This window comes from Sceloporus undulatus, chromosome 2, assembly GCF_019175285.1.
Source record: "Sceloporus undulatus isolate JIND9_A2432 ecotype Alabama chromosome 2, SceUnd_v1.1, whole genome shotgun sequence".
NCBI lineage: Eukaryota > Metazoa > Chordata > Lepidosauria > Squamata > Phrynosomatidae > Sceloporus > Sceloporus undulatus.
The window spans coordinates 138,064,556-138,084,382 of NC_056523.1; the positions used below are offsets into that span (position 1 = coordinate 138,064,556).

General features: G+C 40.5%; 1 protein-coding gene across 6 annotated transcripts in view; it reads right to left on the reverse strand.

Annotated features, from left to right (window-relative positions):
* Positions 1–2,284: 2,284 nt before the first annotated feature.
* Positions 2,285–19,827, reverse strand: part of UNK (unk zinc finger) — a 91,245-nt gene continuing 73,702 nt past the window's right edge. For 3 of the 6 annotated variants that reach the window (XM_042450158.1, XM_042450155.1, XM_042450159.1), the window contains 5 exons: positions 18,328–18,429; positions 15,826–16,014; positions 10,212–10,393; positions 8,553–8,810; positions 2,285–7,006 (listed from right to left, as the gene is read on the reverse strand). In XM_042450158.1, coding sequence (XP_042306092.1) covers positions 6,851–7,006; positions 8,553–8,810; positions 10,212–10,393; positions 15,826–16,014; positions 18,328–18,429 — 887 coding nt within the window. In that variant the 3' untranslated portion in view covers positions 2,285–6,850. The remainder of the gene's footprint in view (positions 7,007–8,552; positions 8,811–10,211; positions 10,394–15,825; positions 16,015–18,327; positions 18,430–19,827) is intronic. The other 3 variants (XM_042450156.1, XM_042450157.1, XM_042450160.1) reach the window with 3 other exon arrangements.

Below are 19,827 nucleotides of genomic sequence, written 5' to 3' on the forward strand. Positions count from 1 at the left end.
CCCCCCCACCCTTTGAAAATCCAGGGGGAGACACTGGTTAAGAACTGCCACCATAAATACTGTAGTGTGTAGTTGAAAGAATTTATATTGTATGTATTCATATTTTTTTTAAACATTGGAAGCTACAAAGTGGGGAAGCCCCACAGAGATTTTTGATCCACAGTCACCAGTTTGCAGGAATACTTAAAACTTATAATACTTTTTACCAGCAACATCTACTTTCTTGTTGCATTGCTCCAAAGATTGACATAATCCTGAGGGGAATGACAGAGAAAAACCAACACCCCAAACTGGTAATAAATACTTTTTTTTCTTTTTAGAAGAGGAAACAACAGGGGAAAGTCCTGCCTTTCTAGAAAAATAGCAAAAAATGGTTGAGTCTTACATTATTCCTTAACAGAAAGGAAATTCTCTTCATTTGTCCAAGTTGTGCCAGAAGTGGCTCAGATTAATTTTAGAGATTTAGGGAATATTAAAAAGAAAAAAGACTTCTATTAGTCTACGAAGTATAGCAAGAATTCTGGGAGGAAGGGTAACTAGATTAGTTTAGCAAATGCTAAACAGTTCAGCATTACCACGATAAACAATGATAATCCTTGACCTTCCGCACTCTGCCTCACCTGCCCTCCTCTGGTGTAGTTGCAAAGAGATCAGAAGTGTCTGCTTCTACTCTAGATTAACCATAGTTTAACAGGTTATCCAAACACTTAACTGCAATTCATCTTACCTATGGTCAGTGAAAGCAAACCAACTTCACAATCTATGGTTTGCAGCTGAACCGTTTCCAATCTGCAGTTTGCCTAGGTTCAGTTGGGCTAGGATCAGTCTAAAGGAGAAGCAGAAAACATCTAGGATTTGGGTCATGATGAAAGAAGAGGAATGAATGCATCATCCCAGGGCTCCTTGTGGTTAATCTTCATCATGCCAAACCTTGTTTTAGCATTACGTGTGAACACAGCTTTTGTGTGCGGCGAGCAGTAAATATGGGTTAGATACCATTTTCCTCTCTGTTGAAGTGCAGGAGGTGAGGAGGAAGGCCTCGCTATGGGAGTACTCAGCTGTCTGCTCCAATATGTGGGGCACCTAATAGCCACACAAAATTTGAAAAGGATTAAGCATTCAAGCGATTCTTAACACAAGAAGCGTCCTTACTAATTCTTCAGGGAACCAACAATTCTCCACCTGCTATCATGGTAAAGGCTTACTGGCCTTTCTGACTACTCAGATCTGGACAAATAATATTCCCTTGTCTCGGAAGTAGAGTGAGAAGAAAATGGACAGTCTGATATAATAAGTTATCTTAGCAGCCCACTTCCCCACACCAACAAGATCTTTAGAGGCTGAAGGAAATATCCATTTCTCTAATTAGGTCTCTGCACAGAGGAAAGATAATAAGAGACAAGAGGCACTCTGCTCAACAGTGTGCAGAATTCCATCATCTGCACACAGCTGCTTGGGTAGTTCATCAGGGATGATTAAGGCCTCATACAGACAGGCCAAAATAAAGCTGCTTCGGGCCACTTTGGAGGTATGCTGTTTAAATGACGCATGCGTCCTAAGAGTCCAAAGCCACGATCCAATCCTAAGGACCGGAGCACAGCTTTTGTGTAGCTTCCAGACTCTTAGGACACATGCATCATTTAAACAGCATACCTCCAAAGTGGCCTGAAGCAGCTTTATTTTGGCCTGTCTATATGGGGCCTTAGGTATCTTTCACCCTACATAGTTACACACTTTGATCCCACCCTAACTGCCATGTCAGCATCCTGTGGAGTCCTGGGGTTTGTAAGTTTGGTAAGAGGCACCAGGGGAGTTCCCTGGCTGAGGATGCTAAATACCCCACGAAACCACAAATCCCAGGTTTCTATATGGTGGAATCAAAGTGCTGTAACTGTGTGGTGTGGAAGAGACTAGCACCAAATAGTTTGCACATCAGCCTCAGGCAAAAAGCCAATCACAGGATCCTGGTTTTATTTTATATATTTTTAAAAAAGCAGTGCCGAACAAACACTATACAAGTCAGCGACTGCTGGCACAATCAACTTTCCCACCCCTTAAAAATGCATATTTCCTCCCATTCCTGGTCATTCCATCCCAGCCCATCCCAGTAAACAATATTGCCTATTTAGAAACTTAATCCAAAGTTAATTCTTTACAAAAACAAATAGAGAGATCCGTTTTGCTTTTCCATTTGCTACCTAATAAAGCATTCACATTTCAGGCATTTAATTTCAATATTAAAATTTCATAGAAATCTAGGATTTTTGTTTTTGTTTTTTTTAAAAAAAAGTGCTTGTTAAGAAGCTAAAGAGTAGGAGAGAAGTTTGTGGATTAAACCAACTTGCTGCTATACCCTTTTGCCTATGTATTATACTGACAGATATCAGGCGGCGAGTGGGCAGGAACCCAACATAATTTAAAAGGGAGCAGTCAGGTATTTATGGGGCTGGGGAAATGTTTGATCCCAGTTTCAATTCTTTGGTCCTTCAGAAAACAAAAGTAAAAATAGACAGACAGACTGCATTGTGGTGCTGCATGTCAACAGGCTTTTTCTCCCATACAATTTATGTTACATCCCACCAGCAAAGCCACTTACCAGTGTATACTGAGGGAGAGGGGAAGAGAAATCTTACAACCAGCAAGACTCTACAGAGCCGCCAGCCCAGGTCTTAAAAACAGGACAAAGTAACTACAGTACTTCTAAGTGACACTTTAGGAGACCAGCAACACATCTAACACCCCTTGTAGGATTCAGTTGGAATTACATAAAGCAGTGGCATTTCAGGACAAAACAAATTGTCCTACAAAGTCATCGTCACACTATGGACAATCACACAGAAAGGCAGAGGAAGCAATAAAACACAATGTTTACAAAACTAAGTGTTACAAACCAGTTACCACCAAAGAGCCTGAAAATGGCTGGAGTTCTGTATAAACACTGTAGATCCAATTCAAAGAGTTTTATTTCCTATGATCTTTAAATTAGTTACCAAAATAGTTTAGTACATTTCCAGCAGAGTATTACTCCCCCATAATTTAAATTTATGTTTGTGTATTTGTTTCTAAAAATGTTCACGTTTTAAACGAGCAAGCTTTCCTTAAGACTGAGACATGTTTGCTGGCCTTGGAGACCAGGATATGCCTCATGGCACAGACATTCAAAGGCTACAACCAAAAACAACACAACCACAAGAATCAGCCAGCATTGTCTCTCCATAAAAAAAAAAGAAAAAAAAGAAGCCAATTAGGTGTTTGTTTGTTTTTAAAAAACAGATACTAGTACAATATACACATTGAAAAAAAGCAATTTTACGGAACATAAAAGTTAATTAAAAAAAACTAAAACAGAGCTGCACTTTGAGATAATCTGGGAATGCATATTAACCCTCCAAATATGGGAGGGTGGAAATATGGAAGCAAATCTAATGATGTACTTGCATTAAATATGGAAACACTTTGGAGGAAAAACTTGACAGTGTATAGCTGGATTATTCTTATGAAAAAACAAGGGTTACTTGAGTTTCCAGTGCTTTTTCAGGTTGGGGAAAGACTATTGCAAACAAAGCAGAGACTGGTGAGCAAGGGAGTGAGATTATAATTCTAAATATTACACTTTACAAGTTAAACAAGCCCCAGTGCAAAATGACAGATTAGAGTCCTTCTGGACTGGGCTGTTGCTTTTCATTGTCTAGAGGCTGTTGCAATATTTGAACAAGTTGTAACAAACTGCAGTGGGAATTGAACCACTCAAGAACTGCAGAACAACACATTTACTGGATACAAGTTTAAAACATAAGTATCTAAACCACAAATTTCATTGCATGTCAGTCTGATTTAGGCCCCAATGTCAATTTTGAGAAGTTCAATATACATAATCAAACTTTTAACACATAATTAGTGAGTTAAGACCCTTTCATAAGGCACTCTGGATCGAGTGCAAATTTGTTCACAAAGGAAGTTATTAGCCAAGGTGGCAAACCTACATATATTTACCAGGAAGCAAACCCCAATGATTTCAATGGGACTTACTTTTGAGTAAACACGTTTTGCAAGATTCTTTTAAAACTGATTTAACGTCTGCTCAGAGCTTGGAAATCTAACTCATGCTGGCCTACAACAGCACAAGAGACAAACGGATAACCCAGCTCTCTGTTGCTCAGGACCTAAAAAGGCTATTGTCCATGTTCTAGTGTAAAGCTAATCCTATGTGCTCCACCTATAGAACACACTGTGTGCCCAAGTAAGAGGTGGGGTAGATTAAAGGTAGTCATTGCTGTTCATAAAAAATGGCTACCCATGTTTGTCTGATGTACTGCAGTTCTCTAATACATACATGTACAATATTACGAGGAATGCATTTACAGATTCAGGCTAGTGGGGCATCTTGGGGGATAAACACCATCTTCACGGATGTTTAAGCTGACAGGAACCCAAACCAGGAAGGAAATCTGCAGCCACAGTAAGAGAAAAGAGGAGAGCAATGGGTACAGTATCTCTCCCATTTTCAGCCTGCTGCGCTAATGCAAAGTCAGAAGTTCAGGAATCATATGCCTCCTCCCCTGTCAAAGACTTTCTGGACTGTGCAAACACAGTGAACCCTATATACACTCAAGGAACACTCCCTTCTGCTGGGAACCAGTCAGACAGGCGACTGATGCGCGGAATGAATAGAATTGATCCCTGAAGAACAGCCTGTGCAGATGCCCACAGAAAGTTCAAAAGGCTCCATGAATGAGAAGATTTCCTTCATCACAAGAAAAAGGAATGTATTTGGGAAATGAAGCACTGTGGACTCTCTTCCTTCCTTCTCACAGTACTTCAAGTGTGGCCTTATGGCATTTCACTACACATTTTTCAAAAGAATGTGTTGGATTAGGAACTTAACTGCCCTCAACACCTAGCAGTTTGAGAGAATATTCCATCCTCTTAGATGCTTCATTAATTTTACCTTACTGTTTTGCCTTCACCCACTGCCACTTCCTAGTTGTTCACTCTTTGTTAAACATTTGGAGAATCTGTCTCTTGCTACCAGAGACATTTGAATACAAGGGTCCCTGGATATTTGTAAAGCTTTGTTCTCCTGCCCCACCCCTGGTTCTAAGATATTGTTTCCCACTGCTTCTTACCACTATTACCCTGCAGAAGTGAAAAGGGTGGGAGAATTACATTTGAAATCAGCTCGCGACTCCCAAACATCTGTAGCTGGGCTATGTAGGTGTTAACTGTGGAAATGAAGAGGAAGATTATTGGTAGCTGAACAGGTTAAGATATTTACCCAGACAAATACCCTCTCTTTTCTCAAGCTTACTACTACCTCCATTTTCATGCTGGCATTCATCACAGCTTACTTCATGCTAGCAATATGAAGCACTGATGATCCTGCTCTGCCAATATCTGGATCACCCTCATGTAGTACAGAACCTAGCATTGGGACCCTTCTCTGCACTACACTGGGCACTACTGCTTGCTACTAATACACCGGCTACAGTGCAATACATGGAGAGAAACAGCTGGGAAGGGAATATATTCTTTTATCAATTTGTTCTTTTCCACTGGCAAATATTAGTCCAATACTGAACAACCTGAGGTCAAGTGAGCCAAGTGCAGTACCACCTGTGTACTGCAGTTTGTATTCAGATACTACACCAACCTGAGTCTATCCTTAATCTCAGCTAGAGTAGACCCACTGCATAAACTGGATTTCCCTATATGCTGAATCATCATTGAACAATTGGCCTATTCTATTTGAGACTAACCCATAGGATTTAAACTTCCTTCTCTACACTTCTACGCAGACAACTGGGACGTTTCTTCATGAGGCGGAATAAAAACTGCCTCTATTTAGCTATCAATCAAGACAAATCCTAGCAAGGTCCCCCACCTTTAGTTACCAAGAACACAGACTGTTTCAAGAGTGCCTCTACATCTCTGCCTCTATCTCGTACTGAAAATGCATCCCATGTGCATTCAGTCATGACTCTGAAGCACACAGTCATTGCCAAGACAAAAGAGACTACCAAAGCAGAATGCTCCTCTTTACAAAGGTCTGCCTGGCAAGTGCAACCAAAATCTCAGTTACATGTCAGTGATGGATAATGCTTGTAAGAAAAATATGACGATCAGCTGGCATTGTCTCACTGGTCTGCTTTCATTTTCTGTCCTTTTGTTGTTTTGGTATAAACCTATCAAACTGTAAAGAGAAAGTAATCTTTTCTACTGTGAAGTTTCTTGTGCTTACTGAAGGCCAGCAAGAGTTCCAGACAAGTGAAGCTCTGAGCAGGCAGGGACTGCAAAGCAGCTTCTACTGCTGGGTCAAATGTATGTCTGGTGCTTTAAATTACCAAATGATGACAGCACAAGAGGCAAGAGATGGGGGATGAAGTCATGATTAGAAATTTGATTTCCATCTTTCTTCCCCCCAGAAGTCTAGTCCTCACCCTGGAAAGCACTTGCAAGCCCCTCTTCACCCTTCCCTCTAAGTCTCTCTCCTGAAGAAAGACTTTTAAAAGGTTACATTCTAAGTGAAAGAAAGTAAGAAAGAAGTAGAAGTAGTAGTAGTAGTAGTAGTAGTGGGGGATAGACTCTGCAAATGGCCCTTTGATCTAAGTTAAAAACAGCTCTAAAAGTCCCTAAGGAGTTAGAATTAGTGGGGACTGGGTGAAGGAGGGAGGAACCTCTTAAATGGGAGATGCCAAGTATTAAAAAGTGCTCTGCAACTAATTTTTGTTTTTATGTATATATATATATATATATATATATGTTCATATATATATTCATATTATATTTTATATATATATATATAAAGTTAAAAAGTTCTATATGATATGCTAAACCAAATGTCCTAGAAGGGTCACGACTGGAGAGCATGTGACCTGTTAGGGTGGCAGATGGGGCATTCACCCTCCTCAGCACACGTTTCACACAGCACAGTATGTTGGCACGGTAGTACCACCCGGTTCTCTTCCTGGCACTTGAGGCATTTCACCGACTGCATCTGAAATACTGCCTGAAAAGAGAAGACCATGGGTTGGGGTGGGATGGGGGGCAGACCAGAAGGGACTGTCAGTGAAAACAAAATGGAAGTCAAAGATAGCAAATCTACATTCAAAAGGCAGTTGCTAAAGCTCAGCAGCTTTGTGGAGCCAGCAGGCAAAAGGGCAACCTTGCCTGAGAGCATGGTATCTATCTAGCTCCTGGTAGAAACTACTCTTGCATAATGTCTTGGTGAAGCCATCAAAGGGGGCAGGGGGGATGATCTGATCTACAGTTATGCTTACAGAGGACCCAGCCTGCATTTCTGGACCTGCAACTTGGCAAGGATGCCTTTTCCACAGTAGTTTCACGAAGTATACAGGCAAGGCCATAAAATCTCACATCCCGACCCACCTTTGTCAGTGATCCACCCAGTGAGCTGTGTTAATGTTGCCTCAGACAGCCACTTAAACTGCCCACCCTATTTTCATAGGCACATCCATGGAGAGAAAATGTGCATAGGTAGTCTTTGTCCAGCAGGGAAATGGAAGAAACGGGACATCCCACTGACTCTCTCCCCAATTTTGCTTTATTTCCTGCACTAAATAGATGCTATCTATTATTAACAGATAATAGGGGAATCAAATCAAAGTTGTGAATATTTTTTTTAAAAAAAAGGAAACGGAAACAAAACAAAAACATAATTTTTCATGGGTTTTTTGGGTTATGTGGCCATGTTCTAGAAGAGTTTATTCCTGACATTTTGCCAGCATCTGTGGCTGGCATTTTCATAAGATGCCAGTCACAGATGCTGGCGAAATGTCAGGAATAAGCTCTTCTAGAACATGGCCACATAGCCCAAAAAACCCATGAAAAACTATGGATGCCGGCCATGAAAGCCTTCAACTTCACAGAACAAAAACAAAAAGGCAAGATCCTGGCAAGTGCTAGTAAATAAATACTGTACCCCCTTCCCCAAAATAATGGAAAGAGAGACTAGGTGGTGATGGGAGGCTGCCTATCCCAGACAGTGCATTCGACAAGTTGCAATCATTTTGTAGGAGCCTTATATGTGCTTTGTTCTTAGATATCAGGCAGCTCCTCCTCCGGCCTAGGGAACAACTGTCTTTCTTGTCATCATGATTCAGGAAGCCTTGCCTGCTAGCTATGAGCACCTTGAAGTAAAATGACTCCTAACCTTGACAGAGAAATAACATATGTCTTTGCTGGCAGTGTATGAACTCATAGCAATAGCAATAGCATTACATTTCTATACCGCTTATCAGTGCACTTAAACACTCCCTAAGCGGTTTACAAAGTGTAAGCTAATTGCCCCCAAAAAGCTGGGTATTCATTTTAGCAACCTCAGAAGGATGTTAGCCTGAGCCGAGCCTGAGCCCTTCACTAGTATTGAACTAGCAACCGTATGGTTTGTGAGTGAGTGACTCCAGTACAGGCATTTAACCACTGCACCACTAGGGCTCATATATTTCAACTTCACCATGAGAGACTTCTTATTTAGGGAATATGAAAAGTAACCAAAGTTAATGGTGGGCAAAATCTTCCTTGCTCAAACCCACCTTATCTACTCTTTCCAGGTTGGCACGCAGCTGTTTTTGGAGGTTGTAGAGTGTGGAGAGGGAAAGTGTTTCTAAATCAGAGAGGGCCCGCAGGAACTGGGGGTCCTGACCAGTGTGGATCCTCTCAATTTCCTCCTGGAGTTTCTTCACTTGCAGCTCCAAGGCCTCCCTCTGCTCTCGGGCTAGCTCACATTCTATGGTGGCCGTGCTGGCGCGATCATTAGCCTCCTCCGCTTCTTTTTTCCAAGCATCACAGGCCTGTGTGTGCCAGAGGAAAGAAAAGGAGGATAAACATTTGACTTTGTCTGCCACCTGGTCATCAGAGACAAAACAATCTTTTTTTCAGCAATGAGTAGTGGGGCTGTGGGTGGAAATTCTCTCAACTTCCTATTTTAAATTCTTACTGAAGCATTTATTCCTTTGAAACCTACATTTTGGACCATCTGTCTAACCCATAGAAACCCAAATCACATACAGTCTGCTCTCAATATCCACAGATTCTGCAGTGACAGAGTCAATCAATCACAGCTTGAAAATCCCCCAAAAAAAATATTCAAAAAAGCAAACTTTGATTCTACCATTTTATATAATAGATACCATTTTACCATGCAATTGTATTTAATTGGACTTGAGCATGCACAGATTCTAGTATCCACAGGGGTCCTGGAACCAAAACCCAGTGGATACTGAGGGCACACTATATAGGCATTTGTGGAAAAATTCATGGCAGAATTTTGCAAGCAAACTGACTATGGGCACAGTATTGGTCAGAGGAGCACACACATCTTTGATTTTAGAGTGGTTTCTCCTCTTCGGGGGGCAGGGGGGGGGAATCATATGAACTGGCTTGAGTATACTGCTCCTTGAGTTTGGCAGGCAGGTTTGTTCAGCACTCTTGTTTTGCTCATGCTCTCTTTGTGTAGCACATTCATTGCCCAAGAGAGGAGTCAAGGCATTTTGTGAGTACACCCCTTAAGCTAGTGAGATACATTCATGTGTACAGACCCCACAGAGACACCAAGTTTTCCCATACCTCCTCTACAGCTCATTTCAATTGCACTACATAACAAGAAGAGAACAGGAGCAAACTGGTCAGCTTGAAGTGGAGGGCCCCATCAAGACTGTTCAGAGCAACAATCAAATTCAACACAATCCATGTAAAAATTAAGGACACAGCCTGAATTGCTAGCCAGTATGGGAAAACTCACTTCCCCAGAGGAAGCCCACCCAGTGCTTGATTTAAAAGATAACTTGAGGAAAGGAGGGAGAGGCTCAGCACTCCTTTCAATCTCAGGGCATAAAAAGTGAGCAGAAAAATACAGCATTAAACAATTAGAATGGGGTACCCAAACATCCACTGAATAAGCCAAGAAAGTTTGGATAAAACATTTTCAAATCTAGTTCACAATTTACAACCACCTCCTCAAAATTATCTATTGCTCTTAATCCACTTCTTTATCCACCTGCAAACAGGCCTTTCAAAGCATGACTGGAGGAATTACGTTGTTGTTATTATTATTATTATTATTATTATTATTATTATTATTATTATTAACCTTTGTTACAGCATTGCACAGCCCGATGCCATCTGTGCCTCTTGTCTAGGACCTTAAGCTTCTAACTAGACTGTTAGGTGGACTCCTGTTAGGTGCACACTACCTGTTTGGCTTGCTTCCAAGATTCTTCCCACTGTTTTATTGTGCTGTTAGCTTCATCTAATTCCTGTCGCAACCTGGCCAACTCAGCAGCACCTGGACCTGACAGAAACGCAGGCGAGGTACTGGGTGAAAAACTTCCAGAAGCAAAGTGTTCCCATATGCTGCTGTTCATTCCATTTAAACCTGTTTCGTGCAGAGACAGGGAGTAAAAGTGTTATGTCACACATTTTGGCTTACCCCTTTCCTTGCCCAACATTACTTTGGAAAAGGAATAAGTACATCTTATTCCATCTTTCAGAGGGCAATAACGCATTTCATAACCCTGCATGCCCCTGCATGTTGGTCTTATACTTTGGCTTTCAGGAGGAGGAGGAGGAGTGGCAGCCTAATTATTTCCTAATTAAACAAAGGAAGATGTGTGGCATTCTTGGGGAAAGAATATCCTGACTACTGCATCTAACCCACAATGGAGGTATAGATAGAGGCGAGAAAGATGCAGCAGATAGGGCAAATTCCTGCAAGTCAGACAGAAAACCCCAGCACTTTTAAAACATATAGGCAAAGAAGTGTTAGTGAAGGCACAGGCTTGATTCAACATGTATGGATACTTAAGAACAACATTCATCCCATAGTTATTACTTCACTTGTCAATGTAATCAGGCCTTGTGTTCTCACAATGAAAATTTAGCTCTGAAAGGATGCTCAAGGTTCTCTCTTCCTAAATTCTAATTACAATTGCTTCATTTTACCAAAGCCATAACTGTTTAACAGATTGAAGACTGAACCACTGTCTCTAGTTATCTAAATACTTTACAGAATAACCTATTTCAATATTTGGAACCTATAACAGTCCTGTTTTTAACCATATTGAATTAATCAGTGCAAACAAGTCTTATATCATTTTGAGCATCCATAGTTTGCTCTCTGTTGCATTAATTCAGGTGCTAATTGAGAAATCAGTTCGTCACATGTGAGCAACATGCTCATAAACCAGTTCTCAGAATAAAAGAACATCATTCAATATTAGGAAAATAAGGGCTACTACATACATTACATTTTAAAGAAGGAGTGCAAAAAAATGCAGTTTTCCAGATGTCATTGGATTACAACTCCCATCAGCCCAGGCAGAACAGCCAGTAGGAATGACAGGAGTTGCAGTCCAACTCCTCCTGACATTGTCCATTGCTGCTTTAAAGCATATAGCTAAAATGTGAAGTACGAGAACAACAGATATGTGCTGGGGGGGATCTGTTTCCAGCAGGTATATTAATCAGAGAATAGACACTGGCTATTTTTCCTCTCCATGGTACACCCAATGACAAACCTAGAATTGTTGTTGCAAATTATAAAATGTCTCTAAGGATCAGATCCACCTTGCCAGAGCATCTCATCAGCTACATCAAGATGAAACCAATAGTATACAGTCTCTGCTGTGCTCTATAAGAGATTGCATAGGAAATATATTAGTTTGCATAGACAATTTTTGGCTTTGCTTTTATAAAGTCTGCAGAGCAGCAGGGACTGCTTTTTCTACCTTTCAGCCAGAATGGCATACATCTTACCCTAAATGTGTTCATGGAAGGTAAGATGCACTAAATGGAAAGCCTAGAAAAATATTTATAACATTACTCTGAACATTTTAATTATATATATATATTTGCACTGAATTTAAATCATGGCTTGGTTTGAACTGTAAGATCGGGACATTGTTCGCTTGAGCTGAAGTTACATTATTAAGAAGCATCATGAGTGTAAGTTCATCATGATTCCAGTCTAAAGGCTTGTAAAAAATCTGGCCACAACAGAGAAGCCTTGTCAAGGGCATGCATGATTGTAGAACATCCAAACCATATAAATTCTACATTGCTAATTAAAACAGAAACTGTTTCTGAAAATGCCATATATTTTTCACCTCAGTCCCAATACTTTGATTTGCTATCATGTTACTGCTGACACTGGTTTTTATATAAGCAAGCGGACTATCTATGCTTCTATGTAGGAATGAAAATTATGTAACAAAACTGCTAACTGAGAGGACGCTTTCCACTGATCGGTAGCCTAATGAGAGTCAATAATACAAATGTCTTGCAATCCCACACATATCTACTCAGAGATAAGCCCCAGTTGGTTCAATGGGACTTACTCCCAAGGAAGTGTGTAGAAGCCTGCAGCCTTAATATTTTCTTTTCAACAGGGTGTACTCATACACTCCCTGGCTAGAGATCCTATATGCAGGAAGTCATGGATGATGCAAGCTGAGCACATGCATGCCTGAGCACATGTAATCCTTCTGTGGAAGGGGAGAGATTATCCAAACTGAGTACATACATGCACAAAAACACTTACTGCAAAAATTAATGTAATTTTAACTCTTGGGAAGCCCTGGGAACATGTTTAAGAGTATGTTTAATTCGCTGAAATAAATAAAGCAAAAACTGTTTATACTGTTGTTTATACTGCTTGCCATATTATTTTTTTAACTGGAAAGTTTTATATGCCATATTTTCTCTCTCAAAAAGTGTGTGTGACTCTCTGCCAGCATGCATACAGCATCTCTGGCTGGTTAAGTGTGTAAGCGGTACCTCTGCAGTACTTAAAATGAGTCTGAAAAGGATTCCAATATATGGGGCAGGACCTCCTTTTGTATAAAGCATGTGATTAAACAGATGTGACAAGACAAATGTGAATAAAAACATGAAGAAGCAACTAATATTCTTAGTTTTCAGGCATACTGTCCTTCCTGCTGTACTCCTTTCCCATCACCCATCTTTTTTCCCTCCACTCCTTCCTGTGTGTCATATCTCAACTATGGGTGCTCCCAGACAAGGACACAATCTTCCTGTCTCAATTCATGGAATGGGAGTGAGGGGCAGAAGCAGTCTGGACGGTATCATCTTCTATTTCTTTTCCACCATTTCTGTTTCCCCCAACCTTCTTCAAAAGAAATCAACTGGGGAGGAAAAGGCAGAAGAGTTGTACAGTCTCTGGACTGATAGCAAATGGAAGCAAAATGCTTAGAAGTACCCTCTTCAGACGCAACACTCTCATCTTGTACAATAGTGACAGATAACAAAACATTTTGCACCCCTAGAGTAGGCCTCTAGCCCTACTGTGTTTGTTGTGGTGGTGGCAGAATTTTTTTCATTGAAAAAAAGGTGTGTAAGATGTATGAGCATTGTTTCTGCAGCTAATGGCGCTTCTGGATGTATCTCAGAATCCCCAAGGCATGAACCTGTCTTGGGGGATTCTGAGATACTTCCAGAAGCATCATTAGCCTCAGAAACAATGTGCATACAGCCTACACACCTTGTTTTCAATGGGGAAAAAAAAACATTCCTAACTGCTCAGGAGAGCAATGACCATCTACTAATAAGTATATCAATAGCAATATATCAATTAATTATTCACTTCTCATACACTTTGAAGAGTTTACTTTTTAAGATTAGGATTGTAAGCAAGGTACACGTAGCCTGGAACACTAGTTTCAGCAAAAACAAAGAGCATGGGCACACATACACTTCATCTTTAAGGCCAACAGCAATTCGGTGAAGTTTCTGGGAATGCTGTTAGCCTGGAAGAGGGGGAGTGTGTCTTATGCACTTTAAGAATGTGGTTGCCACTGAACCAAATTGGATATGGATGACAGGGTGCAGCCCCCAGTGGGTTCACTTCTGAGGTGCTTCCATACAGGTAATACAGTTTTCACTCAGAATGTTAACATGCACTGTTTTTATCATGGCTTCCTTAACTGGAAGCAATGTTTGTGTCCAGAATCTGATTTTAATGTCACACTTCAGACCAAGAACAAATGAAATAGCAATAAAGAAGGAAAACTTCTAAGCATAAAAAGCATGCCTTACTCTCTCTGTTAAGAGAGTTTAGCCTCATGTAAACTTGATGTTGTGGGAAGAATTGGAACACCGAGTTCTTTTTATACTTTTAGTAACAGAATTCACTTGAAGATTTACTTTTTTGGGGGGACAAACTTCCAAAACACTTTGTATTTACGGCCTGTTTTTACTAACCATGACCAAGTAGGTATTACTAATATGACTAATCCTAGAGCTAGATTTGACCAGCTTGACACCATGGTAAGATATGGAAGATTCAATGGTATTCCTTACAATGAGCGAATCTGTATCTGTGGAGACTGAGAAATTGAGGATTTAGCTCATATTTTATTCAAGTGTAATCTGTACCAACAGGAAAGAGATCAGTATCTAGGTCCTTATATCAAAAGAACAATGTTTTGGAATACCCATGTCAGAATCTTTTACTTCATGAGTGGCCAAGATTCAAAAATATCTATTATCACAGCTCGTTTTTTATGTAAAGCTATACAGTCACGAGTTAGATATGTGGGGTCAATTGGGATAAATTGCAGAGGTGATGAAGAATTCTGATGTGTGATGCTTCATGTTCAATTTTATTACTTTATGCATTATCATCTTAATGCTGTAATACATTTGTTTGTTTTTTACCCATTTTTGTATATTGAACCTGTGGTATAGATTTTTATGATCAGTTTTATAACTATGTCTCATTTTTAGGTACGGTACTTCTAATGTACTTATATTGGTTTACATTTATATGACATCCATACAGTACTCTATATACATTTCAGATTCTGTGTTATTACATTTTAGCTCTTTTCTAATTGCTATAGAATTTCTATAGGATTTTATAGTGTGTTTTACTTGTTTTAGTGTTATTTTGAAATGGCCTAAGGGCTAATCAATAAACAATAAACTTATTAATTTATGACTAATCCTAAAAAATTAAAAGAGAGAAAAGGGGGGGGAAGCTAATATTTTATAGATATATTGCTGTTGAGGCCTCACATTCACAGGGTCACCATATATCAAAGTCATGTGATGGCAGTTAACAATAAAATACTTAACAGTTGGTCACTGTTTTTCCCAAGCCGTTAGGAATATAAGAACTTGACTTACAAAAATTAAAATCCATTTAGCTAGGTACTGTATTGTACACAGTGGGTGTTAGTTGCTTTTCAGGGATTTAAATAGGCATCTTCTTACCCTCACTTCTAGCTGGAAACACTGGGGACTGAAACTGTAGCTTTCATCCTGTAAGGTATACTTTTGAGCTCCTGCCCTTCTCCTCTTCAGGCTGTTCACCTCTTTCTCCTAGTTACAGACACTTTTTCCCCACAATATTTAACCAACAGGTCTTCCTTTCCTATTGGGTATTTAAATCACTGGAGTAGTAGGTAGTTTGAAATCACTCATCCAACACTATTGCTCAATCAAATGGGGCTGGTGGTGGTGCTAGGGGTGTTCTGTCTTCTGAGAGACACCTGGCTCAACTTATCCTAATGTATTTGCTACATGCGCTCTCTGCTCTGTGGCTATTCCAATGTGCTGAACTCCTCTATCTCATCCTCTGCCTCTGTTTTTCTTTTTGTGCAAGCCAAGCCTCACTGGGATAGAGGAATCAGTCCTCATTTTATGGGCTGCAGTCACGACTTATGTTAGGTGGGAACACATAATATGGACATTCAAATGAAAGTTAAGAGAAAAGAAAAATACTTACACGATATAGACAGGTATGTACATGTTAACATGCATGCTCTCACATACAGACTGGGCATTTACCTAATGATCCATGAGAAGCTGGTGTCCCCAGGAATGTGTTTTCTGATTGGCTTAAGTGTCCCTGGGGCTGATGGAGAAAATGCGATGATAAGCTGACCGGTGGAGAAGGAGAGGCAGAGTGAAAGGAGGCAGAACTTCCAAGGGACCCTGGAATATTTACAGGAGCAGAACTTTGCAGCAAACTCCCACCTGGACAAAGAACACACAGAAAGGATGGGAATGTAGAAGCCATGAATTATGAGTGGAAACACAGCACAGGAATTTGAACAGCAGGGGTTTGCTTCACTCTCTGCACCAGTAAAAGGATGGGGATGGGGTCCAGGGTCTTCCTCTATTTTACACCTCTCTTTACCTATGGCAGGAGCAATATCAGAACTGTTAATCAGGCCAAGAAAATTAAAAAGAACAACATTCTTGCTTGGAAGTTAGCTGGGCAAAACAGGGCATTTGGGACAGAGCTCTAATACGCAGAGGGCCCTTGGAGGTCCAAGGGGTGATCACAAAAGACATCTAGATATATGTTTCTCATTTTCTGTATCTCCACAATGACAATACACTAATGCATATTTAAATCTGATGGTTTAGCCACTAATCTGACTTCTTACACTACTAGTTTCATTGGAAAATAAAGTATCGGATGATGGTGATAATGAGTATCTTTAAGATTCTTTTTCAACGAAAAAAAAAGTATCTGTCTGACCACATGAATTACGTGACAAAATTTCCAGGACTATGATCAGAATTAAAAAAAAATCTCCCCCACAATGTGACATTATCTTGCCAAAGATATTCTCACAAAGCCAACTCATTCATTCACATACAAGGGATAAAGGTGTATTCTTAAAAATCCCAAGTGGGGTCAGGAGTAACGTCTCAATATTCGAGGGCATTTTGCCAAGGGACAAGCTACAAATTAAATGAGGTAAATTACAACCATCACTTTTAATGCATGAGTAAGCAGCCCACACAAGAGGAAGATGTCTTGGCAGATCCAGTCATTAAATTTCAATACTGTAATTATTTCTGCTACATTCATAGAAAAGAGAATGAGGGAATCTTTTTCACATTTGAACAATAGCAGGCCTGAACTTGGTAGAATGGAAACACAAGAATCAGATTTCATTATTTTAAAACGCCAGCTTTAGTCCTTTATGTCTATAAGCCTTGAATTTACACAGTAGCAACTGCAGAAGGTTGAGAAATTAGACTGGATTTAGCATGACAGGGTCATGACTTCTACATACAGCATTCCTCCACATCCTTCTTCTAGCTAAGAATAGTTATAGTTCTGGGTAGAAGCAAATAAGTTTTCTATCACAATCCTGCCAAGTTCTGATAACAGATCTACTCTAGAGTGACAACAAACCTGAAGTTCTCAATTGGTTTTCTCATCCTCTGAGGAGCACGGTCTCTTGAAACATCCTTTTAAAAGGTGGCTGGCTTCATGGGAATCCAAGCTGTGCCTAAACTACAGGAAAAGCAACATCTAGGGCAAATTCTGACTCATACCTGACTTGTGGGATCTTGCACTGCAAATTGTATATACTTTCAAGTGGTTCTTGGCCAGAATCAGCTTGGGCACAATTGCTCAAAGACACAGTACTGTTGCCTCATACGAAATACTACTTCTTTAAAAAAGAACCAGTTTTCAAGAAAGGTGGCTATCCCTTGTACCCTATTTCAAAAGTCTTCCAATTTGTGCAACGGCTCAAATCTAAAACCATACTGAGGCTGGGGTGTGGTGGAACAGAACTGTATGTTGAGAGAAAGCGAGTGCAGACCTTTCGGCAATGGTTCTGCAACATCTGATACTGGGCAACAAGGAGGATGATGAGGTTCAAGCTGATGGAGATTCCCTTAAGAGACCAAGGATTCAGACAGGAGTGAATGGCAACAGTAAGCCAGACACCCATCAAACTGCATGTGGCTTCAGCTCACAAAGAAGAACTTGGGTTAATAAATAATGGGATTCTTACAACAGGAGCACAGGTGTTGTAAGGTCTAGTTTCACCTGAACAACCAGACACACACACACAAAGAATGGATGCTGGTTTGAAATGATCACATACACATGATGAGATACATATGCGGTAGTTTGTCAATGTGTGGCGATAATGCCTTGCCATGATCCTGTGACAGCAGAACAGTGATACCAATCCAATTTCTTTCCCATTACTTGAAAATAATTTTTGCCCGCCACCCTCCATTAGATGTTGTTGTCATAATTTGGTGAGCATTTTTGGTATGTTACTGTTAAGGTAATATAAAGCAAAATAAGCCATGTCTGTTTCATAAACATAACTGGGATATCCGAAACTGGTAGCTTAAATTTCCAGTCTGCTAGCCAATGAAGGCCCTTTTACTCCAAGGTCTCCCATTGGCTGCCAACCAACATATAATGTTAGGGCTGGTTCTGAGAGCTTGTTAGGCTGCTTCAGCCAGCTGGTGGGGCAAAACCCTGCTTGGCAGAAGATCAAAGAAAGCTCTGTTGCTTTCATGTACCTATCATGATGCCACTCGTGTGGGGCACCGAGCTGCTGTCAAATGTCTTCTCCAGGGCAGCCACTCCGAATTCGTTCAGGTCCAGGTCATCCAAGGCAGACTCTGCCAGACAGAGGCACCAATTATATATTACAAAAAGGACCAACAACTTCAAGGGATAGGGAAGCCCAAAGAGCCTACATGCAGAAATGCCACTGCTGTGGACTAGACAAACTATAGGCCCCTACTCCCCACTGCACAATTCTGCCACTGGCCATCAGTAGTAGTCTAAATGAGGCAGCTTGTCCTACTATTGCCTATTGCCTGATTTGAACCCTAAACGCCTTTCAGCATCTGGTTCCTCCCACTGACTACTATCAGAAATAATGGCAATGTAAACTAGATCACCCTGAACATCTCCTGGACTGCTTGACTTTGGGCAGCAGTACATCCAAGAATAGATTTGATGGCAAGCGTCCTTCCCAGTCAACCTAGCTGTCTGTGATGCATGGTAAGTGGAATTTCCTGCTTTTAGGAATTCCACAGTGGAGCAGTGTTTCTAACTGCAATTCAGTGATGGAAGAGATGGGCAATAGGAATGAAGTGCAGGTATGGCTGTGGATATAAGGGTATTGTGTATGGCGGTCAGGTGAGGGGCTTTTGCGGCTAGGAGGGAGGAAATGAATTAGCATACCCTAACAAGCAGGCAATAGCCAGGAGTGGCCCTAGAATGAGTCAGTGATATAGCATGAATATTGCCAGTTTTGAATGAGATGGAGTAAGCCTGCCTAGGATCTCCTCTGGTGCTAATCCTAACCAATCCACTATGTCTAGAAAATGTGCACCGTTAGCATAGTCTTCAGGAAATGGTAATGGCTTGTGTTATAATTATGACATTCAATGTTACTCTAGAAATGCAGGGTCAATAAAAGAGATGACAGACAATTTTATATAGCGAACACAGATGCTTCCCACCTAACTCTTCACAATTTGTAACTTTTTGCTTTTTACCCTCCCCTAAAAGGTTACTTTTTAAGCCTTTAGCTATCTTATAAATGGACTGCCAATCTTCACGGTGATTCCCTGTAGACATCCTATTTGAGCCTTGGGGTAAAAAACTTTGACTCTCCTGCCCAATCCCCACTTTTTCTTTCAAGAACAGGGGTTGTCTTCTGTAACAGAACATTGACAGTTAACAACAATCACATGATACTTGGAGAATAAGAGGCCAGTGTCAACTTCTAAAATAATTAAAGTTAGAAGAAGAAAAAGATGTGTGTGGGGAGAAATTTATTCAAAAGCTTGCCCTACACAATTTCTAGTCTCTTTTGGGATGTTTACAAATTTGAACATGATGGCATCCACCCCTTGAAGAGAATCATAAACAGGGGGACATTTAGGGGACAAACTGGACGTGGACTTGTCCTGGATGTATACAGATGAGAGTTTCATCCTTTATGAGAACAGCTGCTCAATCACAGATTATACCTGTCATATGATTGACAGTTTAGTCCTGGGCCA